Genomic DNA, 20,726 nt, shown 5'->3' with positions numbered 1-20,726 from the left:
CAGGGCACGCCCTCATACTCTGCTTCTGACTGGCTAGTAGTCCTTAACTAGCTACTGAGCATGTGCGACTCCCAACAAAGATGGGACAAAAGTTGAGATGTCTCACTCTGTAGCTAAAACAGAGAGCTCAACACACAGGGTGAAAAGAGGAGCTGCAGCAATGTGAATAAAAATATGTTTTTTTTTTACTAAACCATGTAAACCTATTCTGGTACAACCTCTAAATACGAACCTGAAAATGAGCATAAGATGAGCTCTCTAAAACACGGTTATGTTTTTTTGTCATCATGTTTTCACCCTTCGGTCCCAAGTCTCAAGTTAGTCCCCCACCCCCGAGGCGTCACAAAGGCTTCAGGAAGGTCTTTAAACGGAGCAGGAGAGACTCTTAACAAGATGCTTTGGGAAATAACAAACAGTCATCCCCTGCGGACAGCCACGTCTCTATGGAGACAGACAGAGAAGACAAGACAAAGACAAGACAGGAAGTAGGAGAAGTTGTTCAGACAGTACCTTCTCCAGCCGGGGTCCGGAGGCGGGGACAGGTAGGCGGAGTTATACTGCGAGCTGTCCATCTGAGCAGATGACTGGTTAAGGACCCCAAAAAAACAACCCAAATGATCCTGTTTCTTTTTCACTTTCGGTTTCTACTAGAGGTGTTCAAATTAATCAAATAATCGATGCATCGAATCGTGGACGTGGACGATGCTGCATCGATAATCTGAATTATTTCTGTTTACAGTTTAATCTAGGCCTAACAACATTTTTACATATTCTGGTATGTTTTGCACGTGCTCAGTGCTGTATAGTTTTATGTATCCAAGTTATTTAGTATTAGAGCACTGCAGAATGTTTTGTTTTTGAAGCTTGAAAAGCTATGAATTAAATATCCTGCATGGCTTCAATAGAAAAATATATTTGAAGCATCGTGACGCATCGAGATATCGAAATCGAAGACATGATAAATCGTAATCAAATCGGGAGATCAGTGAAGATTCACACCTCTAGTTTCTACTGGATGTGAAAAACTGCGACAGCTGGTTTCACTGTGACTCAGACTTCTCGTTTTTCTCGGTTTCCTCTTCCTCTACTTCGTTCTAGTGGAAAACAAGTTCAACAAAAGGACACATCATTTGTTGTTTATGGTGTTAAATCATAGCACAAGGTGCTGTCCTGTCTAATAAAGGTGGTAATGCCCCAAAAATAACCCTCAGGAAAGAAGTCTGTCTGTCTGTCTGTCTGTCTCCCTGCCTTCTGTCTGCCTGCCTGCTAGCCCGTTTCTCTGTCTGCCTTACTGTCTGTTTCTCTGTCTGTCTGTTTCTCTGTCTGTTCTATTCTCTGTCTGTTTCTCTGTCTGTCTGTTTCTCCGTCTGTCTGTTTCTCTGTCTGTCTGTCTGTCTGTCTGTTTCTCTGTCTGTCTGTCTGTCTGTCTGTCTGTCTGTCTGTTTCTCTGTCTGTCTGTTTCTCTGTCTGTTCTATTCTCTGTCTGTTTCTCTGTCTGTCTGTTTCTCCGTCTGTCTGTTTCTCTGTCTGTCTGTTTCTCCGTCTGTCTGTTTCTCCGTCTGTCTGTCTGTCTGTTTCTCTGTCTGTCTGTCTGTCTGTCTGTCTGTCTGTCTGTTTCTCTGTCTGTCTGTTTCTCTGTCTGTCTGTTTCTCTGTCTGTTTGTCTGTTTGTTTCTCTGTCTGTTTGTCTGTTTGTTTCTCTGTTTGTCTGTTTCTCCGTCCGTCTGTCTGTCTGTTTCTCTGTCTGTCTGTCTGTTTCTCTGTCTGTCTGTCTGTTTCTCTGTCTGTCTGTCTGTCTCTCCGTCCGTCTGTCTGTCTGTCTGTTTCTCCGTCTGTCTGTTTCTCCGTCTGTCTGTTTCTCTGTCTGTCTGTCTGTCTGTCTCTCCGTCTGTCTGTTTCTCCGTCTGTCTGTTTCTCCGTCTGTCTGTTTCTCCGTCTGTCTGTTTCTCCGTCTGTCTGTTTCTCCGTCTGTCTGTCTGTTTCTCTGTCTGTCTGTCTGTCTGTTTTTCTGTTCTTTTTCCGCTTCGTCTGTTTCTCCTCTGTCTGTTTCTCCGTTCTCTGTCTTTTCTCGTCTGTTCTCGTTTGTCTGTTCTTTCTCCGCTCTGTCTGTCTGTTTCTCCGTCTGTCTGTTTGTTTTCTCCGTTTCTGTCTGTTTCTCCGCCTGTCTGTTTCTCCGTCTTCTGTTTCCTGTCTGTTTCTCCGTTTTCTGTCTGTTTCTCCGTCTGTCTTTTTCTGTTTCTCCGTCTGTCTGTCTGTTTTTTCTCCGTTGTCTGTTCGTGTCTGTTGCCTGTCTGTTTTCTGTTTCTCCGGTTGTCTGTCTGTTTCTCCGTCTGTTGTCTGCTCTGTTTCTCCGTCTGTCTGTTTCTCCCTTCGTCTGTCTTGTCTGTTTCTCCGTCTGTCTGTCTGTTTCTGTCTGTCTGTTTTCTGTTTGTCTGTTTCTCTGTCTGTCTGTCTGTTTCTCGTCTGTCTGTTTGTCTGTTTCTCTGTTCCGTCTGTCTGTCTGTCTGTTTTCTGTTTGTCTGTCTGTCTGTCTTTTCTGTCTGTCTGTCTGTTTTTTTCTTCTTCTTTCTGTCTGTCTGTTTCTCGTTTCTGTTTTTCCTGTCTGTTTCTCTGTCTGTCTGTTTTCTTCTGTCTGTCTGTCTGTCTTCCGTTTTCTGTTCTCTTTCTGTCTGTCTGTTCTTCTGTCTGTTTCTCGTCTGTCTGTCTGTCTGTCTGTTTCTCCGTCTGTCTGTTTCTCTGTCTGTCTGTTTGTCTGTCTGTTTCTCCGTCTGTCTGTCTGTTTCTCTGTCTGTCTGTCTGTCTGTCTGTCTGTTTCTCTGTCTGTCTGTCTGTCTGTTTCTCTGTCTGTCTGTCTGTCTGTTTCTCTGTCTGTCTGTCTGTCTGTCTGTTTCTCTGTCTGTCTGTCTGTCTGTCTGTTTCTCTGTCTGTCTGTCTGTCTGTTTCTCTGTCTGTCTGTTTCTCTGTCTGTCTGTCTCTCCGTCTGTCTGTCTGTTACTCCGTCTGTCTGTTTCTCTGTCTGTCTGTTTCTCTGTCTGTCTGTCTGTCTGTCTGTCTGTCCGTCTGTCTGTCTCTCCGTCTGTCTGTCTGTCCTCCGTCTGTCTGTTTCTCTGTCTGTCTGTCTGTCTGTCTGTCTCTCCGTCTGTCTGTCTGTCTGTCTGTCTGTCTGTCTGTCTCTCCGTCTGTCTGTCTGTTACTCCGTCTGTCTGTCTGTTACTCCGTCTGTCTGTCTGTTACTCCGTCTGTCTGTCTGTTACTCCGTCTGTCTGTTTCTCTGTCTGTCTGTTTCTCTGTCTGTCTGTCTGTCTGTTTCTCTGTCTGTCTGTCTGTCTGTCTGTCTCTCCGTCTGTCTGTCTGTCTCTCCGTCTGTCTGTCTGTCTCTCTGTCTGTCTGTCTGTCTCTCCGTCTGTCTGTCTGTCTCTCCGTCTGTCTGTCTGTCTGTCTGTTACTCCGTCTGTCTGTTTCTCTGTCTGTCTGTTTCTCTGTCTGTCTGTTTCTCTGTTTCTCTGTCTCTCCGTCTGTCTCTCCGTCTGTCTCTCCGTCTGTCTCTCCGTCTGTCTGTCTGTCTGTCTGTCTGTCTGTCTGTCTGTCTGTATAGAAAATCTTTCCTTGACCAAAGGATACTTGTCGGTTGCGGTACGGTCGGACCGGTGTGATGAAGCGGCGATCCCTCTGGACGCGCTCCACCAGACCGTGGTGTCGGGTAGACCGGGTGGACTCCAGAGTGGACGGGAAGGAGCCCTGAGAGACAGACAGAGAGAGAGACAGGGAGAGAGAGAGACAGAGAGAGAGAGAGAGACAGAAGAGAGAGAGAGACAGGGAGGAAGAGACAGACAGAGAGAAGAGAGACAGAGAGAGACAAGAGAGAGAACAGAGATTGAACATGTGGAGACAGAGAGAGATAGAGGGAGAGACAGAGAGACAGACAGAGAGAGAGACAGACAGAGAGAGAGACAGAGAGAGAGAGAGAGAGACAGACAGAGAGAGAGACAGAGAGAGAGAGAGGCAAAGAGACAGACATGTGGAGAGAGAGAGAGATAGAGGGAGAGACAGAGAGACAGACAGAGAGAGAGAGACAGACAGAGAGAGAGACAGAGAGAGACAGACAGACAGAGAGAGAGACAGAGAGAGAGAGAGAGGAAACAGCGATACAGAGGAAGAGAAACACAATTAAAGCTCTAATATCAGAGCTTACCACACAAATCTATTTCAGAGACATTTTAAAAGACTTGGTTTAAACAGTCACTAAACCATTCACTGTGGTTGACTTTGATTTGATTTAAAAATACTAAATGGAGCCGGTTCGTTTCAGATGCCTTCAGAAATTTGCGAAGGATTTTGATTCTGTGGTTTGAGAGATGTTGTAAAACAGAACTGCTGCTCACATGACTTACATCTCGTCTCTGAACGCAGCTCTGTGGACAAACGCTGACTTTGGAGAGCTTGTAAAACAGTTTCGGCAACAGCCGGAGCGTGTAACGGGCCAAATGTTCCCCCAGGGCATTCTGGGCTTACAGGGAGGTGTGTTCAGGTGCATTCTGGGCATTCTGGGCTTACAGGGGAGGTGTGTTCAGGTGCATTCTGGGCATTCTGGGCTTACAGGGGAGGTGTGTTCAGGTGCATTCTGGGAGTATTGCTATCTTGAGGCAGCGGGAAGTGATCGCACCATTGACCAACAAAAACCTGGTCTAAAGTCAATAATGCTAGGCTCGTGCACAGCATGCACACACTATGCTTGTTACACACACAGGAACGCACAGCAACACACGCACAGCAACACACACACACACACACACACACACACACACACACACACACACACACACACACACACACACACACACACACACACACACACACACACACACAGAAGATTACAAATAAAATGTTAGGGTGTAAATCCTCCATCGTAACAGCAATGCTCCAAGGTCCAAACGCGCCTGGCTTTTAAAGGGAATGGGAGATGATCTCTGATTGGTTGATTGCATATTACGCCCAAAACACACCCCAATAGCTTGGTTTAATTTTCGGAAAAAGCTAAATTTTGTATTGCCTACATTGCTTACAATATCATCTCTCAAAAAACTAAACACTAAGTGCATTTAAGTGCCATATCACATTGTTTTTAAAAGACAACATTTTATGAAATGCAGTACCAACCTCAAACTAAGGCATACATTAAACATACACATAAACATGACCTTAAGTTGTGCAACTTAACTTTCAGAAGAGACTGATCTGTATATATATATATATATATATATATACAAGTTATACTCAACCTATTTTCATTTATATATTTGATTACAATGCCACACAGCTCTGTTACACTTCTACTAGTAGATCGTTGATCAGCTGTTTCTCTGTGAAGAGAGAGAGCGAGAGAGAGAGAAAATGGTGCGCAACAATCAGCTGTTTTTCCGGCTCTTTAGATCAGATTGTATGTTCTTGTCTCGGTTTTTTCGTGGAACGGAGGATAAAGTTAGACTCTGTGTTTTCTGTCGAGATGCCTAAGCACTGACGACTATGTGCTATTATCGTGGTAAGCTAGTTTGATTTTGCAGTAGTACACACTGTACGAAAGTTTTCGTTTTAATTATGTTTGAACTGATTCCAAACTTTGGACCCTTTCGTTCGTTTTCTCCAGCCTGTCTCTTCTCTTCTCTCCTCTCTTCTCCTCTCCTCTCCTCTCTTCTCCTCTCCTCTCCTCTCTTCTCTTCTCCTCTCTTCTCCTCTCCTCTCCTCTCTTCTCCTCTCCTCTCTCCTCTCCTCTCCTCTCCTCTCTTCTCCTCTCCTCTCCTCTCTTCTCTTCTCCTCTCTTCTCCTCTCCTCTCTCTCTTCTCTCTCTCTCCTCTCCTCTCTTCTCTTCTCCTCTCTTCTCCTCTCCTCTCCTCTCTTCTCTTCTCCTCTCTCTCTTCTCTTCTCCTCTCTTCTCCTCTCCTCTCTCCTCTCTTCTCTTCTCCTCTCCTCTCCTCTCTTCTCTTCTCTCCTCTCCTCTCTTCTCTTCTCTCCTCTCTTCTCTTCTCTTCTCTCCTCTCTTCTCCTCTCTTCTCTTCTCCTCTCCTCTCTTCTCTTCTCTCCTCTCTTCTCCTCTCTTCTCCTCTCTTCTCCTCTCCTCTCTTCTCTTCTCTCTCCTCTCTTCTCTCCTCTCCTCTCTTCTCTCTCTTCTCTTCTCTTCTCCTCTCTTCTCTTCCTCTTCTCTTCTCTTCTCTCCTCTCTTCTCCTCTCTTCTCTTCTCCTCTCTTCTCTTCTCTCCTCTCTTCTCCTCTCTTCTCCTCTCTACTCTCTCTTCTCTTCTCCTCTCCTCTCTTCTCTTCTCTTCTCTCCTCTCTTCTCCTCTCTTCTCTTCTCCTCTCCTCTCTTCTCTTCTCTCCTCTCTTCTCCTCTCTTCTCCTCTCTTCTCTCTCTTCTTCTCTTCTCCTCTCCTCTCTTCTCTTCTCTCCTCTTCTCCTCTCTTCTCCTCTCTTCTCTCTTCTCTTCTCCTCTCCTCTCTTCTCTTCTCCTCTCTTCTCCTCTCTTCTCTTCTTCTCCTCCTTCTCTCCTCTCTCTCCTCTCCTCCTCTCTTCTCTCTTCTCCTCTCTTCTCTTCTCCTCTCCTCTCTTCTCTCCTCTCCTCTCCTCTCTTCTCCTCTCTTCTCCTCTCTTCTCCTCTCTCTCCTCTCTTCTCCTCCTCTCTTCTCCTCCTCTCTTCTCCTCTCTTCTCTTCTCCTCTCTTCTCTTCTCTCTCTCTTCTCTTCTCTTCTCCTCTCTCCTCTTCTCCTCTCTTCTCCTCTCTTCTCCTCCTTCTCTTCTCCTCTCTTCTCCTCCTCTCTTCTCCTCTCTTCTCTTCTCTTCTCCTCTCTTCTCCTCTCTTCTCCTCCTCTCTTCTCCTCTCTTCTCCTCCTCTCTTCTCCTCTCTTCTCTTCTCCTCTCTTCTCTTCTCTCCTCTCCTCTCTTCTCCTCTCTTCTCCTCTCTTCTCCTCCTTCTCCTCTCTTCTCCTCTCTTCTCCTCTCTTCTCCTCCTCTCCTCTCTTCTCCTCTCTTCTCTTCTCTTCTCTTCTCCCTCTCTTCTCATCTCTTCTCTTCTCCTCTCCTCTCTTCTCTTCTCCTCTCCTCTCTTCTCTTCTCCTCTCTTCTCTCCTCTTCTTATGCTCTCTCTTCACGGCATGTGTCGCCAGCAGCGTCGGCCCGGTGTGCGACAGTTATAATCCTCCGTGCGGAAACACCGTGAGCGATACAGCGTTGGTAACGTTAATTAAAAAACGAAGCTTTGAGGCAAATCAATTTGCGTCGAGGATTTTTAGTAATCGAACTATTACTAAAAATATTATATACAGGCTGTAAAAAGGGCCACGCGGAATCTGCGGACACTGAATAGACCTTTTTCACGGCAGACATGTTGACATGTCATAGTAGGAGAAGCACAGGTGGGTTCAAAACCATTACTGATGGCTGCATTCCACTTAGGAGAGACCCTGGTATTAAACCATTACTGATGGCTGCATTCCACTTAGGAGAGGCCCTGGTATTAAACCATTACTGATGGCTGCATTCCACTTAGGAGAGGTCCTGGTATTAAACCATTACTGATGGCTGCATTCCACTTAGGAGAGGCCCTGGTATTAAACCATTACTGATGGCTGCATTCCACTTAGGAGAGACCCTGGTATTAAACCATTAATGATGGCTGCATTCCACTTAGGAGAGCCTGGTATTAAACCATTACTGATGGCTGCATTCCACTTAGGAGAGGCATTAATGATGCGTACTTGTGGTGTTATTTTATTAAATTGTTTTTTTCCAAGGAGAGGGGTTGGTGTGTGCTGCTGACTCACTGAAATATCTTACTGGGACACTTGATGGAAGTGAGCCATCGTTAAGGTTATCAATGTCAGCTGTGCTTGTTCTACTATGACAAGTCAACATGTCTGCTGTGAAAAAGGTCCATACCCTGCAGACTTTCCCCATATTTGAAACTAATTAAAATAAAACTCAGAACGTTAACACATCTCCAACCCCGAGCAGAAAAATCTGTCTTCCACCGCAGGGAGCAGATAATAAAGACAGAAAGAAAAACCAGGTGCGAGTCACGGGGGGTTGTCGGTGCGTTACCTGGAAGTCCTGAGGGTTCCTGCCGATCTGGTTAACGTTGGGTAGCGAGCCGCCGTAGTACGGACCCTGACTCCTGGCGAGACGGAGCTTCTGGGCCTGAAGCTGACGGGTGGAAGACAAAGAGGAAGACAAGAAGAAGACGTATTAGGGGACCACTAAGGTCTATATAAAAGAGACTTCAGATACAGTATTAGGGGACCACTAAGGCCTATATAAAAGAGACTTCAGATACAGTATTAGGGGACCACTAAGGTCTATATAAAAGAGACTTCAGATACAGTATTAGGGGACCACTAAGGTCTATATAAAAGAGACTTCAGATACAGTATTAGGGGACCACTAAGGTCTATATAAAAGGACTTCAGATACAGTATTAGGGGCCCACTAAGGTCTATATAAAAGAGACTACAGATACAGTATTAGGGGACCACTAAGGTCTATATAAAAGAGACTTCAGATACAGTATTAGGGGACCACTAAGGTCTATATAAAAAGAGACTTCAGATACAGTATTAGAGGACCACTAAGGTCTATATTAAAGAGACTTCAGATACAGTATTAGGGGACCACTAAGGCCTATATAAAAGAGACTTCAGATACAGTATTAGGGGACCACTAAGGCCTATATAAAAGAGACTTCAGATACAGTATTAGGGGACCACTAAGGCCTATATAAAAGAGACTTCAGATACAGTATTAGGGGACCACTAAGGTCTATATAAAAGAGACTTCAGATACAGTATTAGATGATTTAAATGCAGGCCGACTGCTAGATTAGACCACTGCACAAACACTAAAAAGATGCAATCGCTTCCAGCTCGTCTGATTTGACTTTGAATCTAGTTTGATTTTGCCGGCTGTGTAGAGAAATACACAGTTAGAAGATAAGACTACAGGCTGGGAAAGCCCTGGGCCAGCACCCTGGTTTACAGACTAACAGAACAAGCACCACCTCTGACCTCTGGCCTCTGGCCTCTGACCTCTGACCTCTGACCTCTGGCCTCTGACATCCTTTCGTGACATATGGAGCAACTTCATCAACTCTCCGTCTGATTTAATCAACCCAGACTCTCCGTGATTTATTTCTAACATTATGGGAAAAAAAAAATAAAAAAAGAGAAAGAGAAAATGTTGAGGTTTGCGAACTTTTGAATATAAGTATGTATTTAAAAGCATGTGGACAGTCAGGAACACACACACACACACACAACACACACACACACACACACACAGGGTCAAACACACACACACACACACACACACACACACACACACACACACACACACACACACACACAGAGACACACCCACACACACACACACACACACACAAGGTCAAACACACACACACAGTCACACAAACAAACACACATACAAAGTTACACACACACACACACACACACACACAAGTCACACACACACACACACACACACACAGAGTCACACACACACACACACACAAACAGGGTCTCACACACACACACAGAGTCACACACACACACACACACACACAAACAGGGTCTCACACACACACACACACACACACACACACACACACACACAAACAGGGTCTCACACACACACAAGAGTCACACACACACACACACACACACACACAAACAGGGTCTCACACACACACACACACACAGAGTCACACACACACACACAAACAGGGTCTCACACACAACACAGTGTCACACACACACAAAACACACACACACACACACACACACACACACAGTCAACACAAACAAACACACATACAAAGAGTTACACACACACACACACACACACAAGTCACACACACACAAACAGGGTCTCACACACACACACACAGTCACACACACACAACGTCACACACACACACAAAGTCACACACACACAGTGTCACACAAAGTGTCACACACACACACACACACAGAGTTACACACAAGGCGTCACACACACACACACAGGGTCACACACACACACACACACACACACACACACACACACACACACACACAAGTCACACAAACACACATACAAAGTCAGGGTCACACACACACACAAACAGTCACACAAACACACATACAAAGTTACACACACACACACACACACACACACACACACACACACACACACACAGGAGTCACACACACACAGAGTCACACACACACACAGAGTCACACACACACACAGTCACACAAACAAACACAATACAAAGTTACACACACACACACACACACACAGTCACACACACAGGGTCACACACACACACACAGGGGTCACACACACACACACACACAGGGTCACACACAGGGTCACACACACACAGTGTCACACACACACACACACACACATGGTCACACACAAACATGGTCACACACACGGTACACACACACACACACACACACACACACACACACACACACACACACACACACACACACACACACACACACACACAGTGTGATGACCCCATGTAACCTGTCCTTTTCTTCTATCTCTTCGTGTCCTTGGCTCTTCTGCTCTTCTTGCTCTTTCTGTGCGTTAAAAACACTGGCGAGCATCACCGAATCTTCACCGAATCTTCGCCGAGCGAATAAACCCAAACCGCCAGCGTGGTTTTAAAGCCGTTTCCCCGCCAACCTTTAGCGTAAGTCGGCCTTTCAGAGGTCAGCTGGCTGGCGTCGGTGAGTGAATTACTGCCCACGGAGACGAGAATCATTCCCAAAGTAAGTAATGAGCTTTTAAATCATTCTCCTCCAGGAAATAAAAACCAGGGGCTTCGGCAGAAGAGTACACAGCGTTGAGAAATAATACATTTAATTTATAATGCACTTTTCATCAGAGATCTCAAAGTGCTAAAGAACGCGCCGACTCAGACTACTGATACGATCCATCATCGTCTCAGACAAACCATAACCAACTCGCACAGAGCGCCAAAATTAATATCATTTCCTCGGCTGAAAAGAAAGCCTGAGCTGTAGCTTATCTAATTGATGCGTTTCCGTTTCAGTGGAATTACTTTTTCCACGGCTTCTTGTTTTCGTCCCGGGAAGGTTTCAGACAAAGTCCACTTCTGAAAAGACTAAAATCTGTCCAATCGGGACAGTTAGCGGTTCAGTTTCCCCAACATGCTAAAACGCCACGAGAGGAAAGATGGTCAAAACCACTGCAGAGGTGAAATGAAGAAATAAAAAAAACACTGATCTCTTTTCTAAGAATATCTCACTTTAAAAAGGGTAACTACCAGTTGTTTTTCTTCAACCTGGACCCTATTTCTCGTGTGTTTTTGTGTCCAAGTGACTGATCGGAACAACAATCTGTGACATTGGTCCAGTATTAAGCGAGATCGGTGAAACAAGCTACAATGTGAGTTAATAGGACAACTGTCCAGCTCGCATTTACCTTCATAAAAGTGCCCGTTTTGCCGCTGACAGACTCGGATTAATATTCTAAGTCTCTGACAACATTATGGAAAGGATTCCTACAGAGATAGACCTTTAAAAACCTCTTTAAGAGCTTTCTGTTTAACCAGAAACAGCTCTGAAGTCGCTAGCGCTAAACCCACCAGACTCCATTTAAAAATACAGCACTTTTAGCGTGTTTAGAGCCAGCATATTCTCACATGTAAATCGGTAAACTATGTGTTTATTTCAACCAAATCTGGAGTTGTGATGGTTGGAAAAGTGGAAAGACGACCAAAAACGTCTTTTTACGGTTTTATTTTGTTTCGGTTGACTTTGAATGAAGTGTATTTTACGATGCTAAAATGACTGATTATTTACATGGAGTCTGGTGGGTTTAGCGAACGCAATTTCCCGAATGTTTTTATGTTTAAAAAAAAGGATCTTAATCTTTAACAGAAAGGTCGACCTGCTTAGAAATCCTTTCCATAATGTTGTCAGACACTTAGAATAATAATCTGAGTCTGTCAGTGCAAAACCAGCACTTTTAGTGAAGGTAAACATAAGCTGCACAATTGCCCCATTAACTTACATTGTCCTATCGTAGCTTGTTTCGTAGCTCCCGACTGCAGCTATCTCGCTTAATACTGGACCAATGTCAAAGATTGGTGTTCCTATCAAGCACTTAGACACCAAAACCGGAAAACAGGATCCAGGTTGAAAAATAAAAACAGTAGTTACCCTTTAAAAAAAACTCCTCATGACTCACACAAACATTACAGCCAACAAAGTGCTCAGTTCCCTCCAAACACACACACACTAACCACTGTTTTGCAGGCTGGACAACACCTGTTATATACAGCAACACAATACTTAGTGACAAACACCAAAATGCCCGATTGTTCTGTCACGGTGACGACAGACTGAACAGCATCCGAGTCCCAGCTGGGAGAATAGGGTTTAAAATAGGTGCACTGTGTAGCGTTTTAAGTATTTTAGTAGCTAAAATCAATGTCTGCATTCATAAATATGTCCTCATTGGTGTAAAATGACCTCTGCCAATGATCTGACTTCTCCTCCTAAGCCACATGTGTCAAACTCAAACAAATCCGGCCCGCTTATCAATTTAGGTTCACAATACATTTTGGCCCACCTAGTTTTTGTTGCTTTTTCTGACGTCGTCTGATGCGATTTGTAACTTTTTCAGAATTTTTTTTCACTTTTTCAGAATTTCTTTTCACTTTTTCCAACGTTTTTGTAACTTTTTCCAAAAATTTTGTCACTTTTTCGTCATTTTTTCCAACATTTTTGTCACTTTTTCTGACGTCTTTGTCACTTTTTCCTGACATTTTTGTCAGTTTTTCTGACATTTTTGTCATTATTTATGAAATTTTTGCCACTTTTCCCGACGTTTTTGTCATTTTTTTGATGTCCTTGTCACTTTTTCCGACATTTTTGTAACTTTTTCCAAAATGTGTCACTTTTTCCAACGTTTTTGTAACTTTTCCCAATTTTTTTTTCACTTTTTCTGACATTTTCACTTTTTCTGACATTTGTCAGTTTTTCTGACATTTGTGTCACTTTTTCCAACATTTTTGTCACTTTTTCCAACATTTGTCACTTTTTCCAACATTTTTGTCACTTTTTCCAACATTTGTCACTTTTTCTGACGTCTTTGTCACTTTTTCCCGACGTTTTTGTAATTTTTTTGATGTCTTTGTCACTTATTCTGACATTTTTGTAAGTTTTTCCAAAATGTGTCACTTTTTCCAACGTTTTTGTAAGTTTTCCCAAATATTTTTTCACTTTTTCTGACATTTTTGTCACTTTTTCCAACAATTTTGTCATTTTTTATGAAATTTTTGCCAGTTTTCCGACGTCTTTGTCATTTTTTCCGACTTTTTTGTCACTTTGCATTTTTTCAAATTCCATAACTTTTCCAAGTTTTTTCAAAACGTCTGAACCCTGATAAAGCACTAGCCGACCTGTCCAGCTAATCCACAACGCGTGTTGGTTCAGAGCCAGCGTCACGTGACTGAAACCGGCTGAAACGGAGAAGGAGATCAGTGAGAGGCGCGTAAATAAAAATAAATAAAAGTCTCCCAGCTAATCCTGCCTTGTAACTGACCGAAGTCGGAGAAACAGCCTCTCTTTTACCGTCCATGGAGCTAGCTGACATGATCTGAGCTACTGAGCATGTGCGAGTGCAATCAAAAGATAGTACAGAAGAAAAGAGGTCTCACTCTGTAGCTAAAACAGAGACAAGGTGATAAATGGAGCTGCAGCAGTGACAGAGAGCTGTGCAAAAATATGGTGTTTTTTGAAAATGAAACCATGTAAATTGTGGTACAACCTTAAAATACAAAAATGAACTTTAAGGAGGATGGCAACGGTGAAGCAAGCACACACGATCAAATGAAAGGTAAACACCCTTTAGAGTGCTCTGACGTTACAGCAAGTCCCTGTGGCTCAATGGAGGTGGCTAACTGCAGTGAAGCGAATGGCAACTTGTAAATGGACTGTATTTGTATAGCGCTTTTCTAGTCTTAACGAATACTCAAAGCGCTTTAACATAGTACAGGAACCATTCACCATTCACACACCTTCATACACTGTGGGCTGATGAGCTAGGCTACTAGATAAACACACACACACACACACACACATTTACACTCCGAAGGATTATTTACCGCTGCAGATGACCTAACTCTACACTCATAACTGTAAGTAACGTACAATATACCAGGGGTGGAGGGAAAATATCGATACAGCCTAGTATCGCAATATTTTCAATGCCAATACTGTATCGATACACAGACGCCAAGTATGGATCTATTATGATATATGTGTTGGTCAGTTTGTCTGCTTGACTATCTGATTTTGCAGCAATATAATTGAAGTGAGATGAACAGACAGAGAAATGTATCTTTTTAGATAAAACAGATGTTGACAAAGTTTCCTATTGGGGACATAATTTAAATATAAATATATATCTTATTTAAAATATAAGACATGTTTTCAGTTATTTCACACTTTTTTGTTAAGTACATAATTCCATATGTGTTCATTCATAGTTTTGATGCCTTCAGTGAGAATCTACAATGTAAATAGTCATGAAAATAAAAAGGAAACTCATTGAATGAGAAGGTGTGTCATATATATATATATATATATATATATATATATATATATATATATATATATATATATATATATATATATATATATATATATATATAATGCATGTGGCTACTTAATAAGCACGTGAATGAGGCCATCATCATGTCTGTGTTCTTCATCCTTGAGGATGTTGCCGGTTGTATTCTTTTATTTCAGATGAGGCATGTCCTTTGCCAAATCACACCTATGATTGATACCCAGGGCCCTGAAAAAAACCTCACCACGTTTTCAATTTACTAACAACTGACCTTTTTCACAGCAGACATGTTGACTTGTCATAGATGGAGAAGCCCAGCTGACATTGATAACCTCACTTCCATCAAGTGTCCCAGTAAGATATTTCAGTGAGTCAGCATGCACAATACCAGGACCTCTCCTAAGTGGAATGCAGCCATCAGTAATGGTTTAATACCAGGACCTCTCCTAAGTGGAATGCAGCCATCAGTAATGGTTTAATACCAGGACCTCTCCTAAGTGGAATGCAGCCATCAGTAATGGTTTAATACCAGGGTCTCTCCTAAGTGGAATGCAGCCATCAGTAATGGTTTAATACCAGGGTCTCTCCTAAGTGGAATGCAGCCATCAGTAATGGTTTAATACCAGGACCTCTCCTAAGTGGAATGCAGCCATCAGTAATGGTTTAATACCAGGACCTCTCCTAAGTGGAATGCAGCCATCAGTAATGGTTTAATACCAGGGTCTCTCCTAAGTGGAATGCAGCCATCAGTAATGGTTTAATACCAGGACCTCTCCTAAGTGGAATGCAGCCATCAGTAATGGTTTAATACCAGGGCCTCTCCTAAGTGGAATGCAGCCATCAGTAATGGTTTAATACCAGGGTCTCTCCTAAGTGGAATGCAGCCATCAGTAATGGTTTAATACCAGGGTCTCTCCTAAGTGGAATGCAGCCATCAGTAATGGTTTAATACCAGGACCTCTCCTAAGTGGAATGCAGCCATCAGTAATGGTTTAATACCAGGGTCTCTCCTAAGTGGAACGCAGGCCATCAGTAATGGTTTAATACCAGGGTCTCTCCTAAGTGGAATGCAGCCATCATTAATGGTTTAATACCAGGACCTCTCCTAAGTGGAACGGCCCATCAGTAATGGTTTAATACCAGGGCCTCTCCTAAGTGGAATGCAGCCATCATTAATGGTTTAATACCAGGACCTCTCCTAAGTGGAATGCAGCCATCATTAATGGTTTAATACCAGGACCTCTCCTAAGTGGAATGCAGCCATCAGTAATGGTTTAATACCAGGACCTCTCCTAAGTGGAATGCAGCCATCAGTAATGGTTTAATACCAGGGTCTCTCCTAAGTGGAATGCAGCCATCAGTAATGGTTTAATACCAGGGTCTCTCTCTAAGTGGAATGCAGCCATCAGTAATGGTTTAATACCAGGACCTCTCCTAAGTGGAATGCAGCCATCATTAATGGTTTAATACCAGGACCTCTCCTAAGTGGAATGCGCCATCAGTAATGGTTTAATACCAGGACCTCTCCTAAGTGGAATGCAGCCATCAGTAATGGTTTAATACCAGGACCTCTCCTAAGTGGAATGCAGCCATCAGTAATGGTTTAATACCAGGACCTCTCCTAAGTGGAACGCAGCCATCATTAATGGTTTAATACCAGGACCTCTCCTAAGTGGAATGCAGCCATCATTAATGGTTTAATACCAGGGTCTCTCCTAAGTGGAACGCAGCCATCAGTAATGGTTTAATACCAGGACCTCTCCTAAGTGGGAATGCAGCCATCAGTAATGGTTTAATACCAGGACCTCTCCTAAGTGGAACGCAGCCATCATTAATGGTTTAATACCAGGACCTCTCCTAAGTGGAATACAGCCATCAGTAATGGTTTAATACCAGGGTCTCTCCTAAGTGGAACGCAGCCATCAGTAATGGTTTAATACCAGGGTCTCTCCTAAGTGGAATGCAGCCATCATTAATGGTTTAATACCAGGACCTCTCCTATAAGTGGAATGCAGCCATCAGTAATGGTTTAATACCAGGACCTCTCCTAAGTGGAATGCAGCCATCAGTAATGGTTTAATACCAGGACCTCTCCTAAGTGGAATGCAGCCATCAGTAATGGTTTAATACCAGGACCTCTCCTAAGTGGAATGCAGCCATCATTAATGGTTTAATACCAGGACCTCTCCTAAGTGGAATGCAGCCATCATTAATGGTTTAATACCAGGGTCTCTCCTAAGTGGAATGCAGCCATCAGTAATAGTTCTGAATACACATGTGCTTCTCCTACTATGACATGTCAACATGTCTGCCGTGAAAAAGGTCAACTGTACATGTAGTACAGGTAGGCTAAGTAATGAAAAAATACAGTATCCATTTCTACTGTAAAGGAAAAAAATAAAAAAAATTAAAAATTAAATTCCTACCTATCCTTTGCTGCCACTGGGGAAAAAATAAAAAATAAAATAAACTTTAAACGCAGAAATTATCAATTATTTTGTCTAATAGTTAAGACCAGAGGATGCTGAGTGGATCACAGACTGGTTGATGTCAAAGTTTAGTCACGACACGGTTTTAAAACCATTTAAAAAACATTAAAATTAAAATGGGCGGCCTGATAGCTCAGCAGTTGGTAGAGCGGGCGCCCATATATAGAGGATCTGCGGCCCTTTGTTGCATGCCACCCCCTCTCTCCCCCCTTTCATGTCTTCAGCTATCCTGTCAAATAAAGGCCTAAAATGGCCAAAAAAACCTTAAAAATGCTATAAATTTGAATAAAACACTCAAAAATTCAATGGAAGTAACGATAAACTTGACCAGCGAAGAATGTTGTATATAGGTTCCATACAACGTACAGTACGTCCAACGATTCAAGTTATTTTTGAACAATTTGGGCGAAAGAAACCCATATTTCTGATATTAAAAAAAACGTTGAAAACACAAGGGTTAACCTCAGTTGCAAGGCTGCCTATGCAAAAAGTTAAATTAAAAAGGGAGAAGCTTGGATGTTAAACAAGAGCTAAGTCATTATTTTACCTACTACTGTTAAAAAAAAAACAAATACAGGTTAATCCCTCATACACTACTCTTTTTGCACTTGCTCGGTTTACTTTAAGTCTTTATTTTTGAATTTTGATTATATTTTGATTGACAGCCTGCGTCTGGCTTTAGGTTACACTTAAAGTTCATTTTTCTTGAACAGTGCAGTGTTAAACAATTTGAATAAATAGAGATTTGAACCTTATTGAAATTAGTTTTGTGTAAATTGTTAATAACTGAGCAATGGGAAAATAATTGCTAATCTATAAAATGTATCGTCAGATTAATCGTTTAAAAAAATAAGCGTTTGGGACAGCCCCAATTCAAGCCTTTAATGCAGTGGTTCTCAACCTTTTTTGTGCCAGCGCCCCCCTATCCATTATCCAGGTCCCTAACGCCCCCCCATCAAATATTATGTAGGCTAAATGCCCCGAATATTAATGATTACGCCCTAATATAGGCCTATTATTGTTGTTACTATTGTTATCAAAAATAATAAAAAACCAAATCATTGAATGACAATCAACACATGAATAGAAATTATATATATTTACAGGTTTTTTTAAATGTCAAATGCAACCATTTGACATTCAAATTAAATAACAGCAGCCAATCAGAACGACTAGATATGTAACATTCAAACTATAAATAGGTATTATCAAAAGACCTGCTGCATGGTGTGAACCTCAGCACCTTTAGAAGATGACTATAATTTGAAGTGACCTTGGGTGTCATGAAATTAGCTTTAAATAAAATGTATTATGCTTATTATTATTATTGTTATTATTATTACAAACACTAACAGTAGCCAATCAGAAACAGCTAGCAATTTAACATTCAAATCTAGTTTTCATTCAAATCTAAAATCGAATTGTTCCTACGGAAAACAAGCTGGCACTTATCAAGGGGTAAAGCAGAAGGATCACACACACACACACACACACACACACACACACACACACACACACACACACACACACACACACACACACACACACACACACACACACACACACACACACACACACACACACACACACACACACACACACACACACACACACGTATTTTGGTGATGACAAACGACTTGAAGAACGACACCTACTGCCGAATGGAAATAAGTTTACAACCTTTGAAAGTTAGTGAGAGGCGTTTTTTAATGCTTAGAAGAGTCTAGCTATGTTTGCTATCGCCTGTCTTGGGAGTAAATAGCAGAAAAAAACGTTTGGAGAAAACGCCCCCCCACATCGCGCTGTGTTTTGTGGAGGTGTGAGAGTCCCGTACAGTAAACAGTGACATCACTTCCTCTATGGCTTCCATAAGAAAGTTTTAAAACACCAAATATAAGCCCTGAACTGGCCGGGAGTTTATGGAACAGCTGACTGTTTGCCAAACAACAACAAAGCACAGTCGATATCTCTCGTACGTCTCTTTTCTTTCTCTCTTTCTCCGTGAAATGAAGCTGCATTCAGGTACAGTAGGAAACGTTGTGTTTAATAAACCATCTGACGAAAAACTGTTACTGTGGTGTGCTACATTGGGGGGGGGTTAAAGAATACAACAGGACGTCGCAGCGATTGCTTTTTTTTTCTTTATCTGAACGCAGCTTCACGTAGTAGCTACAGAGCTCATTTAAGACGATACTCTGACGGCCCGTTTCCATGAAGGCAGCACGGAGCTGCACCAAACAAAGCTGACAGAAGCACAGAGAAGATACCCGTCTGGTCCAGTCGCAGTGCTGTAAACTGGCAGCTTTTAATGTTGCAGACTACTTATTCTTTAGTAGTTTTTAAGTGTAAACATGTATTGTTATTGTGAATCTTTGGTTTAAACTAGCTTTCAAACAAACGCCCCCAACGGCACCTCAACGCCCCCCTTTCCAAAATATTGCTTCCAACGCCCCCATCATCTTCTGACGCCCTGGGAATACGGTACCGCCCGTTGAGAAACACTGCTTTAATGTGACAGCTTAGACACGAAATGGGGAGAGAGAGAGAGAGAGAGAGAGAGAGAGAGAGAGAGAGGGGGGGGGAATGACGAAAAATGCAGGAAAGCGCCGCAGGTCATAATTGAACCTGTGACCTGTGCGTAGAGGACTGAGCCTCTCGCTGCACCACTAGGGTGCCACCCAGGCACCCTGCTGCAGAGTTTTCAAAATTCTGTGAAATTGCAGAGCCCCAGTTTCTAGGAGAGGATTCAAACACTCTTATCAACACGCATATCAACACAGAACAGCTTCTGCTACTAACACACACACACACACACACACACACACACACACACACACACACACACACACACACACACACACACACACACACACACACACACACACACACACACACACACACCCTAATGCTAACAGATGATTGGAGAGAGTGTGAGTGTGTGTGTGTGTGCGCGCGTGTATAACTGTGTGTGGGTGTTAAACTCTGCTGTGTGTAACTGTTTGTGACTCGTGTGTGTATATAACTGTCTGTGTGTGTGTGTGTGTGTGTGTGTGTGTGTGTGTGTGTGTGTGTGTGTGTGTGTGTGTGTGTGTGTAACTCTGCTGTGTATGACTCGTGTGTCTGTAACTCTGTGTATGACTCGTGTGTGTGTGTGTGTGTGTGTGTGTGTGTGTGTGTGTTGTCATAAAGGACAGGGGGGGGAAAGGATTTCCCAGAAGAGACAAACCCCAAAAGGGTGTTGTCTGTAAATGACGGATGTGTGTGTGTGTGTGTGTGTGTGTGTGTGTGTGTGTGTGTGTGTGTGTGTGTGTTGTGTGTGTGTGTGTGTGTGTGTCAGAAGCCCCTTTCAGAGCTTGAATCTGATTACAACTGTGACTATCAATCAGGTTCATTATTGATTAACCTATCCTTTATTCTTACAAACCATTAATCAACTGTTTGGTCTGTTAAATCTGCAAATAAACGGTAAAAAAGGCCACCTGTGTGTGTGTGTGTGTGTGTGTGTGTGTGTGTGTGTGTGTGTGTGTGTGTGTGTGCGTGTGTGTGTGTTTCTGTTTCAGGAGCGAGCTTCATCTAATAAGTGGCGACAGGCGGGCGACAGT

The 20,726-nt window shown here is 42.9% G+C and overlaps 1 protein-coding gene across 1 annotated transcript in view; it reads right to left on the bottom strand.

Moving 5' to 3' along the window:
* LOC120563181 (CREB-regulated transcription coactivator 2) overlaps positions 1 to 20,726 on the bottom strand; it is a 57,948-nt gene that overhangs the window by 24,995 nt on the left and 12,227 nt on the right. Inside the window, exons 2-4 of the mRNA XM_039807337.1 lie at positions 8,087 to 8,188; positions 3,621 to 3,737; positions 511 to 572 (exon numbers count right to left, since the gene is read on the bottom strand). Coding sequence (XP_039663271.1) covers positions 511 to 572; positions 3,621 to 3,737; positions 8,087 to 8,188 — 281 coding nt within the window. The remainder of the gene's footprint in view (positions 1 to 510; positions 573 to 3,620; positions 3,738 to 8,086; positions 8,189 to 20,726) is intronic.

The sequence above is a fragment of the Perca fluviatilis genome, chromosome 7 (genome assembly GCF_010015445.1).
Source record: "Perca fluviatilis chromosome 7, GENO_Pfluv_1.0, whole genome shotgun sequence".
Taxonomy (NCBI): domain Eukaryota; kingdom Metazoa; phylum Chordata; class Actinopteri; order Perciformes; family Percidae; genus Perca; species Perca fluviatilis.
Note: the sequence above shows the minus strand (reverse complement) of the source record. Positions and strands in the feature narration are given on the sequence as shown.